The sequence below is a fragment of the Penicillium bovifimosum genome (genome assembly GCF_028826915.1).
Source record: "Penicillium bovifimosum strain IBT 22155 chromosome Unknown utg000005l_segment0_segment0, whole genome shotgun sequence".
NCBI classification, from domain to species: Eukaryota; Fungi; Ascomycota; class Eurotiomycetes; order Eurotiales; family Aspergillaceae; genus Penicillium; species Penicillium bovifimosum.
This window is the reverse complement of record NW_026622714.1, coordinates 5018924-5031575: the sequence shown is the minus strand read 5'-3', so window position 1 is coordinate 5031575 and position 12652 is coordinate 5018924. Positions and strand designations below refer to the sequence as shown.

Here is a 12652-nt window from a genome sequence, read left to right as displayed (position 1 = left end):
TGAGGACATAAGCAAGAGCTTTGTTATTCAAGTAGGATTGATCATTTATAACAGTGGCGCAATATTCACTCACAGTAACAAAGGCTTTGAGGAAGAGAATGAGCGTAGATTGACTTAGATTGCCAGAAACTCTCCACCCTCAAGATCCCTATTCGAGCTTTCTATTAGTGAGTACTGTAGGTTAGAAGGACTTATAAGACGCCGGCAACCCAACACATTTTATATTGCAGTACGGCTGAGCAGCGGCTGTTCTTGAATAGTACCAATAAGGATCAACATGTTTTGGTACGAGTGATAGAGCCTGGGTGAGTGTCTTGAGGTTATCGAAATTCTACGATAATGCAGCGGATTAAGGAGCTTTGCATTAGTGGGCACGTTCTAAATGGGTTTGATGGGTCAAGGTAGGCCAGGCCTCTAGACAGATAAGGTATTTTGGAAAGCTGCAAGGGTTTTTAAGACTATATTGCAGCTTCCATGTTCTCAGCGTCTCGGCAAATGAAGGTATCGTGTCCGTTGCATGTGCATGGGCACGGAGGTCGCCAAGCTGCTGAATAAGACTTGCTATGGCATCTCCACTAAGCAAAACACCATTTTCGAATGAACGACCCTGGTGAACCATATGACACTGTGTTGGCCAAATGTAGGATGAGCCAAGATAGGCGAAGCTTCCGTCGGCGATGATTACATTGAAGTGCGGACGAGGTTCCCACCAGCTTGTATCTTCCACTTGGAGATTAGAACAGCACCTTCTTGCGTCCGCAAGAAGTAGCGCAGATTTCGGGTCAACCTCGCGAACCTGAAGAGTGACATCAACACCACTTGCAGCGCGGTCAATCAACATCTGTGTCATGATTGGATCGACCAGCTCTGATATGTGGAGGATGATTTTGCGCCGTGCTCCTCGAATTAAAGCATCCTGGGCGCGGGTTATCCATGGCAGATTTGCGACTGGGTCGTTGATGATAACACCCAAACTTGCAAGCTCAGAAGCAAGCCTAGCACGAAGCTCATCGTTTGCCTCCCCATGAATGGCCCTATCTGTATAGTGCCGAAACATTGTAGCGGCTGCTGCAGGTAGTTCGATGGAGAAGTCCGCTTTATTGATTGGTCGGGTGTCCATGACAGCTCCGGTGCTAAAAAGGACTTGATTGTCGATAACGATCGCCTTCCCATGGATCACTTGGCGCTTTTGTCCATCAGAAGTCGCGAACATATTGATACGAATAGAATGGTTCTCAAGGCTCTTGAGAAACGTGAAGTATTCTAAGGAATCCAGAAACTCTGTTGGTCCAAGCTTAGATATGACAATCGACATATCCGCACCCGGATTCTGACGTCGGAAATCAATCAATGCATTGAGGACTCCGTGCGCATCACCTTGGTTACACATTGAGAGGTTTAGAATAGTCAGTCTTCGTCGAGAGCAATCAACGCCATATGTGTGCGCTTCAGCAACCGGCTGAGCCCTGTCACGGATGAACTGCTCGAACACCGCGAGATGCTCAGCACCATTGGTTAACACCGGTGCCACGTGACAGGGTAGGCTGCCCAACAAAGGATCTAGGATAAGCTCGCCGCCTAGCTTAGCCTTGATAATGTTTGCCTTGCCGCGAAGTTGGTCTTCTCGATACAAGAAAATATCGACATCAAAATTAGCACCAAAGTCCAATGACATGATAGTCACATAGCGTGGTGCGATCTCATCCGGCTGAACCACAATTCGCTGCTGCTTAGCACCATGAATTATGCTACTTGCAACGAGCTGGCCTCTATCGCAGACATGAATAGAATATGGACCCTCCAGCTCACAATTATGGAGGCGGGCCTCAAATCGATCATTAGGCTTGAGTGGAACTTTGATCTTGGTACGAGACACCACAGGGGCCATGCGCACGATGCCATGTTTGATACGACCCAACGTATGGTCCCCATTGGCACCTGGAAATCGGAGCCGTGCGATGTCGGCATTGAGTACAGTGACCTTCGACGATGGATCGCGCGGTTTGATGAGCTGGAGGGTTGACTCTTGCAGATCAGGCGTGGTGTGTAGAGAAACTACGCGACAGCAGACACCATCGAACATGACCGGTCGGCCAGCAAACTGCTCAATTCGGATATCTTCATGGACGGCACGCTGATCACGGAGTATCAATTCATGACCCGAGCTCACTCCCATCACGTCGTAGAACTTGCCATCAACCTCCACTGGCTCTGGGACACGCGCTCGCTCCTTTCGCGACCGTGCATAGAGTGGAAGAATTGGGTCACAGTCTGATCGCATTGGAATTTTATAGCCCGGTCCAATTTTCTCCTGATCAAGATCGTGTTGGATCGAGAGTTGAAGGTCTGTGTTTATTTTCAGCAAACCAGACTCTCGCCTAAAGTTTAAATTTAGTGATATCATACACCCTATGCCTGATGATTTAGTCTACTAGACCTGATTAGGATTGACAAAATAATTTCCTTACCATGACGAACTGGTCGATCTTATCTGTCAGCAGCGAATCAGAATGTCAGCCCAGGCAATGTTGCGTTGTGTTCAGACTGCATCGAGGAAAGATCTGCGAAGTAGCAGGGAAATCATCCCGCTCTTCTCATGGCTAGCTGAGACTGCACTCGGCGCGTGTTCTTGAACTGCAGTAAATTGTTTATATGGTCTGTAAAAGCTACTCACCTAAGCTTGCATAGCGTGACTGGGTCGACACAGAGGACCGCCATCTCACAAATCGAGCAGTGCGCAGGTAATTTGTAGTTCCGAAATCGCTATATAAGCGTGAGGGCAGGGGTTATGAAAATGATGCGATCGATACAAAGCTAGGTAATACAAGCTAATACATACTTGAAATTATTATGTAATTTATTTACGAGGAAATACACATGCAACTGTCGGAATAACACTCAATGCAGATTAAATTTTCTTGGCAGTGGGGCTAAAAAAACCACTGAAAGAGTGTCTGCGGTTGCACCAGTTTCGGGACATACTGTACGGAGTAGGAAGATGCAGTTTCTTTTTATGGGGAATCAATTGAATTCTAGAACATTTTTGATTCTATGGAACGCATTATTCGTGAGACACTGGACGATCATGTTGAATCAATCCGGTGCTCATGAGAACGTAGTTGTCTACCGCCGTGACAAAAAGGGATATGTTGAATGTGTACACAGAAGAAACGGACATCAAGCAAAGCAGCCAAAAAAAAAGCCCAAAAAAAAGAAATCAGCGCAACATGGGTATCATAGATCACTCAAGATCTCTCTATTCGCTGTCCTCCACAGGACCGCAAGTGCAGAACAAGTTCTGGTCACCAAAGGCATCATCAACACGCGTAACTGTAGGCCAGAACTTCTTCTCCAGCAGCAAAGGCAATGGGTAAGCAGCCTGCTCACGGGTGTAAGGGCGATCCCACTCGGAAGTAAGCAGGTCGCGCTGGGTGTGCGGGGCCAGCTTCAGCACGTTACCCTCACGGGGCTGGGCACCGGACTCGACCTGGCTGATCTCCTCACGGATGGAGATCAAGGCATCGCAGAAGCGGTCCAGCTCGGCCTTGTTCTCGGACTCGGTGGGCTCGATCATGAGGGTGTTGGCGACCGGCCAGGACATGGTCGGCGCGTGGAAGCCGTAGTCCTGGAGACGCTTGGCGATGTCGATGGCTTCGATGCCGCAGGTGTCCTTGAAGCCGCGCACGTCGAGGATGAACTCGTGTGCACAGCGGCCGTGGTCGTTGGTGTACAAGATCGGGTAGTGAGGCTTGAGGCGGGAGAGGATGTAGTTTGCGTTGAGCAATGTGATCTTGGTGGCGTGGGTCAGACCGCGGTCGCCCATCATGTTGATGTAGTTGAAGGTGATGGGCAGGATGCTGGCGCTACCCCAGGGAGCGGCGGAGATGGGGGGAGAAGAGGTCTCGCCACGCTTGGATTGGAGGTATTCGCTGGTAGGGTGCGAGGGCAGGAAGGGAGCCAAGTGCGAGGCCACACCGATGGGTCCGACACCGGGGCCACCGCCACCGTGGGGAATACAGAAGGTCTTGTGAAGATTGAGGTGGCACACATCGGCGCCGATCTCACCAGGGGAGCAAAGACCGATCTGGGCGTTCATGTTGGCACCGTCCATGTAGACCTGACCACCGTGTTGGTGCACCAGGTCGCAAGCTTCCCTGGCACCGGGTTCGAACACACCGAAAGTGCTGGGGTAGGTGATCATGAACGCGGCCAACTCATCCTTGTGCTTCTCACACTTGGCCTTGAGATCAGCCAAATCAAGGTTACCGGTCTTGGTATCGCACTTGACGGTGACAACGCGCATACCAGCCATGGCAGCACTCGCCGGGTTGGTACCGTGAGCAGAAACGGGGATCAAGCACAGGTTGCGCTTGGAATCGCCCTTGGCCTCGAAGTACTTCTTGATAACACGAAGTCCGGCGAACTCACCCTGAGCACCGGAATTGGGCTGCACAGTGACCTCGGCCATACCAGTGATATCGGCAAGCTGCTGCTCGAGATCATCAATCATCTTGATGTAGCCCTTGGCCTGCTCGGCGGGCATGAAGGGGTGAATCTGGGAGAATTCGGGCCATGAGACGGGGATCATTTCCGTGGTAGCGTTGAGCTTCATGGTGCAAGATCCGAGGGGGATCATGGAGTGGGCCAGAGACAGATCCTTCGACTCAAGGTGGTGAATGTAACGGAGCATCTCAGTCTCGGAGTGGTAGGTGTTGAAGACGGGGTGGGTGAGGTATTCAGAGGTACGCTCGAGGCTGGCAGGGACGGAGGTGAGACCAAGGGTGCCATCAACCTCGACGGGGGAGGTCGATTTGTGCGCGGCAAAGACACTCAAAATTCCATTCACCTCGTCGCGGCCAACAGTCTCATCCAAAGACAGACCGACCTTGTTTCCGCCAAGTCTGCGGAGGAAGACCTTGGCAGCACGAGCCTCATCCATGATGGCATCGGCTTCCGCGGCAGTGGGGAGTTCGATGGCCAGAGTATCGAAGACAGCACCGCCGTCAGCGGTGTTGGAGCGGAGAGGGACCTCATAGCCCAGGCGAACAAGGTTATCGCGCAGCAACGAGGTCATGGACATGATACGCTGAGCAATGGCCTTGAGGCCAGCGGGACCGTGGTAGATAGCATACATGGCGGTCATGTTAGCAAGCAAAGCCTGAGCAGTGCAAATGTTGCTGGTAGCCTTCTCGCGGCGGATGTGCTGCTCACGAGTCTGAAGAGCCAGGCGCAGAGCCCGGTTGCCAAGACGGTCCTTGGACACACCAACGACACGGCCAGGCACCTTGCGCTTGTACTTATCAGCACAAGCGAAGAAGGCAGCGTGAGGGCCACCGAAGCCCATGGGGACGCCGAGACGCTGGGCACTGCCGAAGGCCATGTCGGCGCCGAACTCGCCGGGAGCCTTCAGCACAGTCAAAGCCAGCAGGTCAGTGGCCACGCTGAAGGTACCACCCTGGCTGTGGATAGAGTCACTCAAAGCCTGGAAGTCGAAGATGCCTCCCTCAGTATCAGGGTACTGAGCAAGAACACCAATCAGATGATCCTTCTGGTCCTTGACAATCTTGAAGTCGTCTGCCAAGATATCTCCAATCACGAGGTTGATCCCGAATCCTTCGGCACGAGATCTCATCACGGCAATGGTCTGGGGGTGGCAGAGGTGAGACACAACGAAGGACTTGTCGGCCTTCTTCTGCTTAGAAGCGGGCATGGTGGCGTAGGACATGGTCATGGCCTCGGCGGCGGCGGTGGCCTCATCCAAAACCGAGGCATTGGCGAAGGGCAGACCGGTCAGATCAGCGGTCAGAGTCTGGAAGTTCAGCAGAGACTCCAGGCGACCCTGACTGATCTCGGGCTGATAGGGGGTATAGCTGGTGTACCAGGCGGGATTCTCGAGGACGTTGCGTTGGATAACCGGAGGGACAATGGTGGGGTAGTAACCGGTTCCGATGTAGGTCTTGCCGGAAATATCAATCTGCTTGCGGTAGGTGTCCAGCAGCTTGAGCATGTCGGTTTCACCCAGACCACCCTGCACACTGGAACGGTACAGGCTGATATCGGCGTGAGGCTCGGAGACCTTGAGGTCCTTCTTGGAGAGAATGTCTTCGGGAAGAACCTGCTTCACGAATTCGTCCAACGATTGCACTGGCGGGTCGAGCACGGCAAGCATCTGGGCCGCGGCATCGGGTGAAGGGCCAATGTGGCGGCGGGGGAAGGTATCGAGAGGTTGGAAGATATCCTGGGGGTGGGGGTCGCCATGGTCGTTGACAGAGCTAGTATAGACTCCACGACGGGGCACAGATTGCGAAGTGTGCAAAGCTCTTTGAGTCTTCAATGGTGACAATGAAGCTCGGGCAATTGAGGGGACGCGAACACGCGACCGCAGAGCAAGCTGGCGCCCGCCGCGGAGGGCAAACAGGGATGCCGCCATACTTGGAAACCGGATATATGAGGGCTTAGGGAGGAAAGCACTCAACACATCCAACTTCAGTAGATCAATGATTCAGAAGATATATGAAGAAAGACAAAAGTGCCAGCTCCATAGAAATCAAAAATATTTATTGCCTCTTTCCCGTTCCCTGTCCGAAGATCCGATGACGGGGAACCTGTCGGGAAACTCACAGCGGCGATAAAGAACTTTTCTTATCCGACCAATGGGAATTGACGCCACTTTTGATTGCCCCAGTGTCACCCATCTGATTGTCTTCAGCGCGGAGCCAATAGCTGGTTTCCCGTCGGAAAAGTCGCTACATCTACTCCACGATCTCCACAATTTCTACCGAGGGGGAGCTTCGATGCGATCATGTTTTTTTTTTTGCGTTTCTTTGGAGCTACGGCCCGAATTGCGATTGTCACTTCCATTGAGCCGGGTTGGATTACACAGTATTCCGGAGTAAGGAAAAAGTCAAAATAGTAAAAGGCATGCCTTTCCATTGCTACGTTCGTGTGTTATCATCTACTACGTGAATATTCCCCAGGGCCTTAGATGGTGTATCGGAAGGACGCATCGTTCTCAATGACCCGCTCTCCCCGATCGGCCTGCTTGTTGCAGTGTCGGAACCACAGACTCATGCAGCACACCAGCACAATGATAAGGATGTTGCACCTAGTGAAACACAGTCAGTACACGAAACCCATATTCTGAGACACGGGGGAGGATATCACATACGCGATAGCGGCATACATGCCCGGTTCGTACCCAGGCGCGTCCTGTTCGCGGAACACCAAGCTACTAGCGATACCACCGATACCACCGAAGCCAACGAGTGTAGCGCTGGAGAAGGCACGCGTCCATTGGCCACGGACATTGTTCGCTTGGTACGCCATGCAGGCTGGGATATTAGCGTTGGCACCGGCAACGGTGAGGAAGACGCCCACATAACGGACGGCGGAATTCGTGGCGAAACCCATCATTGGCAGACCGATGATGGCGAGCAGGGCGTTGAAAATCAGGATCGGTGCGCGCATGCGATACTTATCGGCTACCCAGGCGGTGCCGTACATGACGATGCCTGCGAAGCCGAAGGGTGGCGCGGTGAGACATTGCGATTCACCGACACCGTAGCCCATGCCGTGGCGGAGGATGATGGGCAGGAAATACGCGATGGCATAAGTAACGGTTGTGAGGGAGCTGGGGGGACAGCCTGGTTAGCATAGATCGAGTCTATTGGAAAAGGGAACGAACAAGAAGATCATGGCGAAGCCCCAAATCTTGAGATCAAGCGCAGGTCTGAGGAACTTCTTGAGGGCGAAGGGCTCGGCGGCGCCATCATTTCGGTCGGCATTGATGCGGCGGATGAGCCACGCGCATTCTCTTTCGTTCAGGAAGCGCCAGGACTTGTGTGCCTTATCGGGGAAGTCGACGAGCAAAACGAAGCAGAGCAGGCCGATGACTCCAGTAATCTATGTTCCTTGTGAGCTTAAGTATTTGCGCACGGGGTTTCCAACTTTGCATACCACTCCTTCAAGGATGAAAATCCATCTCCAGCCTGTCAATCCCTCTCTTCCGTTCAATTGCATCAGACCAAACGCAAGGATACCTGCTAGCGCAGATGCAACACATCCAATGAGGTAGAAAACGGAGAAGCGCTTCTGGACATCATCTTCAGGAAGTCAGCACTGGGGTTACTTGCACACAATGTTTCCAAGGTTGGTATTCTCTTACATCGGGTGTACCAGCAAGACAGCAGGTAAACACATCCGGGGAAGTAACCCGCTTCCAAGATCCCAAGAAGAACACGCATGAGGGTCAATTGTCCCCAATCCTTGACGAATCCCATTCCCTGCACCAGTCAGTAAAGGACAGCCTCCGGGGAATGCCAAGAACCCTTACAATCATGATAACTGCCCAGCTGACAATAATCGACGAGAGGAAGAGAGTAGGGCCAAGCTTCCGGATGACGACTGTCATTGGCGGCTGGAAGAGGATATAGGGCACGAAGAACATCAAAACCACAATGGACTATTCGGGTCATTAGCAATTCGCCTCCCCAAGATGAAGATCCGATCTGGACATACGTAGCGTTGGCCAAGATCAAGTCGCAATTCTTCCTTCAGACTGTTGCTGCTGTCAGCCATCACTGCACCCGTGGACATTATGCCTGCGATTGGAGCCTTACCCTGCAACGGCAGCCATGCTCAGATTTGTCCGGTCCATGAGGGAGACGCAATAAGCCAATCCGGTCATGGACACCAGACGCAGATCGATGCGTCGAATAATGCTCTTCTGCTCCTGCGGCGTGAATTCCTCCTCGGCATCGATCTCGCTGGTGGATTTCTCGCCGGCGATGTCCTCGATCCGGTAGTCCGTAGACGGCTTCTCCTCGGGAGTTATGGTCGCCATTTTGGCGAGGAATCAATTACTGGGGTAATTGAGGAGGTGGTGAACGTCTCGGAAAAGGATGTGGGAAAGAAATGTATTCGGTCTTCCTGTTCAAAAGGAAAAGGCGAAGCCAGAGTCTTGTTTATCTGCGAACTAAATAACAACAGCAGGGATCAAGAATAGGTTATATACCAAAGCAAGGAACACCTCAAATAGCTCAGTACATTCTAGATGAGCCACTCAAGACCACCGCTCGCCTAACACAACCCGGCGCTGTCAGCCCAAGAATGTCTCCAAGACAATAGACAATCGAGAACGCTAGGAGTAACCGACAGAAAGTGGCAAAGTGCCTCGGCCCAAGACCAAGTCTCCTAGCAATTAGAGAACAAAGCAGCAATATAGCCCGAAACAAGTGAGGGGGAGCTACTCTGACTGTCCTAGCAAATCTGCGAGTAATCTGCCACTCTCAGCAGTTTGTGATGGGTGGCGGCCGCTTCAGGGAAAATCCGGGGGAGGGGGCGGGGGCGAGGTAGGGCGAGACGGACGAAATGCGGGGGGAACATACACTTGGCGGGGCTTGGCGGCTTGGCAGTTGAGTGTCTTTCCCGCTATTTACTTTGTGTCTTGGGGTTCAGACTGGGGAGGCGTCGCTTGGGAGGCGTTACTTGGAGAAAAATCAGTTGATCTATTGCCGAGTCGGCTTGGTTAGGGTTTCGGTCAATTTGAGGTCGAGTACACATTGGATATACTTTATTCCGCTCATCTTCTCATAGATTCCAAGGTTCTCATTAGCTGCTGGGGTAATCCCCCACTCTGTACCCGATCTCCTGGATTGGGTATATTATACTTTGGCTCATAGCTGTCTGAGAGCTCCAGCCACGAGGAAGGTCTGCATGAACACGAAGGTTCTAACTTCCTTTGACGTTTGATCCGTCTGGACTCTTGTCGTAACTGCCGAAACTGTAAACCACGCCTTTTCATAGGACAGGGAGTTCGACAATATCTTGTCGTATGATGATTCATGAATCTAAGTTTTCCTGTTTCAGTAAAGAGCTTGGTCGGCGATTGGTCCATCGGAGTACTATTGCTTCACTGGGTATAATCTCCGAGCCTGGAGAAAATAAACTCAACCTGGCTCCAGCTGGAGAGTCCTTGGCTTGTCGGAGACCAGGTGATATGTCCAAAGCTCCCGATTTGTGCAATTATATCTTTAAACTATAATGCCACCAGATATAGGCGAGAGTATCGATCCTAGAGATGTCTTGGAAAGAGGAATATTGCCTAAAGCCTGTTTGAATTATGTATACCAGCGTCGGCTTAATGCACTAAACCTCTAAACCGACCCACGGTAACTTTCCTCCTCGTATTCATCTTCTTCTTCCTCCTCCTCCTCTAAGAGAAGTCTCTCGCGTTCTTCCTCAACTGCCCGTTTTTGGCCACCCAGTTGTTTGACGGCCACGAGAACGAAGGTCACGAGTGCGAACCCGACAATGAAACCTGCAATTGCCAAGGCCGCGTTAATGGGAATTGGGTTTCCGTCAAATCGATTATGGGTCAATGCATCCAGACCGTACTGGGAAAAGTTCGCGATCCCCGAGAGACAGATAATAGCGCCATAAACACGTCCAAAGGTGGCAAACCCAAAGACCTTGGTTGTATAGTCACTGAAACTCAATATTAGCTGGAGCAAAGAAGCATCTGGAGGGAGCAAACACATACGACATGGCAGAATAATAAAGGGGTCGGAGTAGGACAAAGAGCACAACGGTGCTGTATCCTGCCCATACCGCCGGGATCGAATTGAGCACGCCGATGACTGTGGTGAAGAACACAATCAAGCCCAGCATCGCTGGCACACTGAGGCGATCGAGAAGAACCCCGATTGCAGGTGTGAAAGCAACACCTCCGACCGGCAATGCGACGTCGAAAAACGCGCCAATTCTGTCCGCCTGCTCGATCGATCCGAGCATAAATTCATACTGCGATCGAATCGTCGCGATGAAGTAATTCATGCGTATCATCTGCAGAACTGTCATCAAAGTAATCAGGATAAACCACGGCGTCGCCATCTGCTTATGCGCCGGCAGACCGTGCAATACGCCCCAGACCCAACTCGTCCGATGGCGGTCCTCCTCTCGGTGTGCACGCATCTCTCGCTCATCTTTATCGCCGAGGATGGCATCGATTTGGCGTATCTTCTTTCGTCTTCGCTCCGCTCGCTTCTTTCGTACCTGATTCAGCTCTGATGTGCTCTCGATTTCATCGTCGGAGTCATGGACATCACGTGTGGCATCTTCTGCCCTCTCTATCCTGTTTTCCAATTGCAGGGTCGAGACATAATCCCGCACTGGCATCACTGTCACCAGTGCAATGAGAATACATGCGGGAACAACCAGATATCCCAGGAAGAATCTTTGCGGTGTGAAAGATCGGCCCGACGCCTCATAGAACAATCGGTAGAAGAGGAACACAGCAGCAGAGGCATCGAAAGCACCAGTGACCAACGCAACGATTGATCCAGCATACCTGGGAAATGCATTCGCAATCTGGAACGAGGGAACAAACAAGAATGTACCACCTAAAGCGAGAAAGAAGTTCGCGGGGATATAGCCATCGAAGCTGGGGATATCGAACGCAGCCGCCATGAGGGCAGCGCCTATAGCAAGCAGAAAGGAGGCAATAAACCAGCAGACGCGGGACCCGCATCGATCTAAGATCGTGCCAACTGGCAGAGCGGAGACATTGGCCGTGATAGATGCAATAGTGAAAAATAGGTTGAGGCTGGCCTTCGTTAGTATCAGGTATAACTTGCAATATGCCCTTTGTACATTAAACATACCTAAGATCCTGCTGATCGCACAGCTCCAGCCCCTCGTCTATCTCAGAGGGCGTGCAGCGCTCGTGGTAAACGCCCTCCTCGACCAGAACGGGCTTGAGCGCGGCGAATCCAAACACGATCCCCGAGGCGGCCCAGCACGCGAGAACCGTAACGACAACCTGAGCTTGAATGTCTCAGCGCTTTGTCTTCATACAAGTCATGTTCTTACCTACTTATTCGTTTTGCAGTGGAATGTTTATATGCTGGTGTTCCGGGCCGCAACTCTGCGACCGGGATCGGCTCAGTGGGACGATGGAGAACATCGTAACTGATTTTTCGGCGGATAGGGGTAAAATCACAGTCATCAGCTATATCTGGCTCAGGTTCACGATCAATGCCGTCAATGGCAGAGACGTGCTGCACCAAAGACATCGCTCTGTGTTGAACAGGTGGCTGGGATTAGAGGGGAAGTTGGTCTTGTCGCGTAGAAATTTCCTAAGTAGCTTCCCTGCGCTAAGGGATCATGCAGGGTATCTGTACAAGGTCTATGGAAATAGCATGTACTTTTGTCCTCGTAACAGTCCTCGATTGTGACGGGATCGAGATCAATGTCAATCGATATTTCCAGAGGATGAAGAATTTGTCGTGCTATATATTCCTGGTGGAGCTATGCCGATCAGCAGTCTTGGCGCCTGCCACTTACCTATGCTCCGCCGGGCGCCGAGTCGCGATGTAAACAACTGCAACCTACCTCTTTGATTAGCTACCTATTTTCGCGGCCCATTGAAAGGTTCCAATACCTATTGATAGGTATAGTAGGTACCGATAGCGGAGAATGACCACTTGGCATTTTTGTTGGTGTCGCATCGCTGATTGCCGACGTGAAAATTCTAGAAACATCTGCAGTTACTGCAGTCTCCAACTCACAGTACGAAGTCTTCAGAATCTCGGAATCTCGGATATTTCGATATTGAACTTGGAGGCCACTTTACCAGCCTCAAATGGAAGGTACC

The 12652-nt window shown here is 51.6% G+C and overlaps 4 protein-coding genes across 4 annotated transcripts; 1 reads left to right on the top strand and 3 right to left on the bottom strand.

Moving 5' to 3' along the window:
* Nucleotides 1–1738: 1738 nt before the first annotated feature.
* On the top strand, nt 1739–2023 carry N7515_007126 (uncharacterized protein; the record flags this gene model as incomplete). The annotated part of the gene is made up of 1 exon (XM_056667870.1): nt 1739–2023. The coding sequence occupies one exon, from the start codon at nt 1739–1741 to the stop codon at nt 2021–2023; it is 285 nt and encodes a 94-aa protein (XP_056521466.1).
* A 1233-nt stretch (nt 2024–3256) lies between these two features.
* On the bottom strand, nt 3257–6430 carry N7515_007125 (glycine decarboxylase subunit P; the record flags this gene model as incomplete). The annotated part of the gene is made up of 1 exon (XM_056667869.1): nt 3257–6430. The coding sequence occupies one exon, from the start codon at nt 6428–6430 to the stop codon at nt 3257–3259; it is 3174 nt and encodes a 1057-aa protein (XP_056521465.1).
* Nucleotides 6431–6981: 551 nt separating this feature from the next.
* On the bottom strand, nt 6982–8842 carry N7515_007124 (putative phthalate transporter; the record flags this gene model as incomplete). The annotated part of the gene is made up of 8 exons (XM_056667868.1): nt 6982–7105; nt 7169–7630; nt 7685–7902; nt 7957–8102; nt 8165–8282; nt 8333–8461; nt 8518–8557; nt 8619–8842. 8 exons carry the CDS (start codon nt 8840–8842, stop codon nt 6982–6984), a joined length of 1461 nt encoding a protein of 486 aa, XP_056521464.1.
* A 1312-nt stretch (nt 8843–10154) lies between these two features.
* On the bottom strand, nt 10155–12071 carry N7515_007123 (putative MFS transporter; the record flags this gene model as incomplete). Its single annotated transcript, XM_056667867.1, has 4 exons — nt 10155–10485; nt 10541–11602; nt 11661–11823; nt 11873–12071. 4 exons carry the CDS (start codon nt 12069–12071, stop codon nt 10155–10157), a joined length of 1755 nt encoding a protein of 584 aa, XP_056521463.1.
* Nucleotides 12072–12652: the final 581 nt, after the last annotated feature.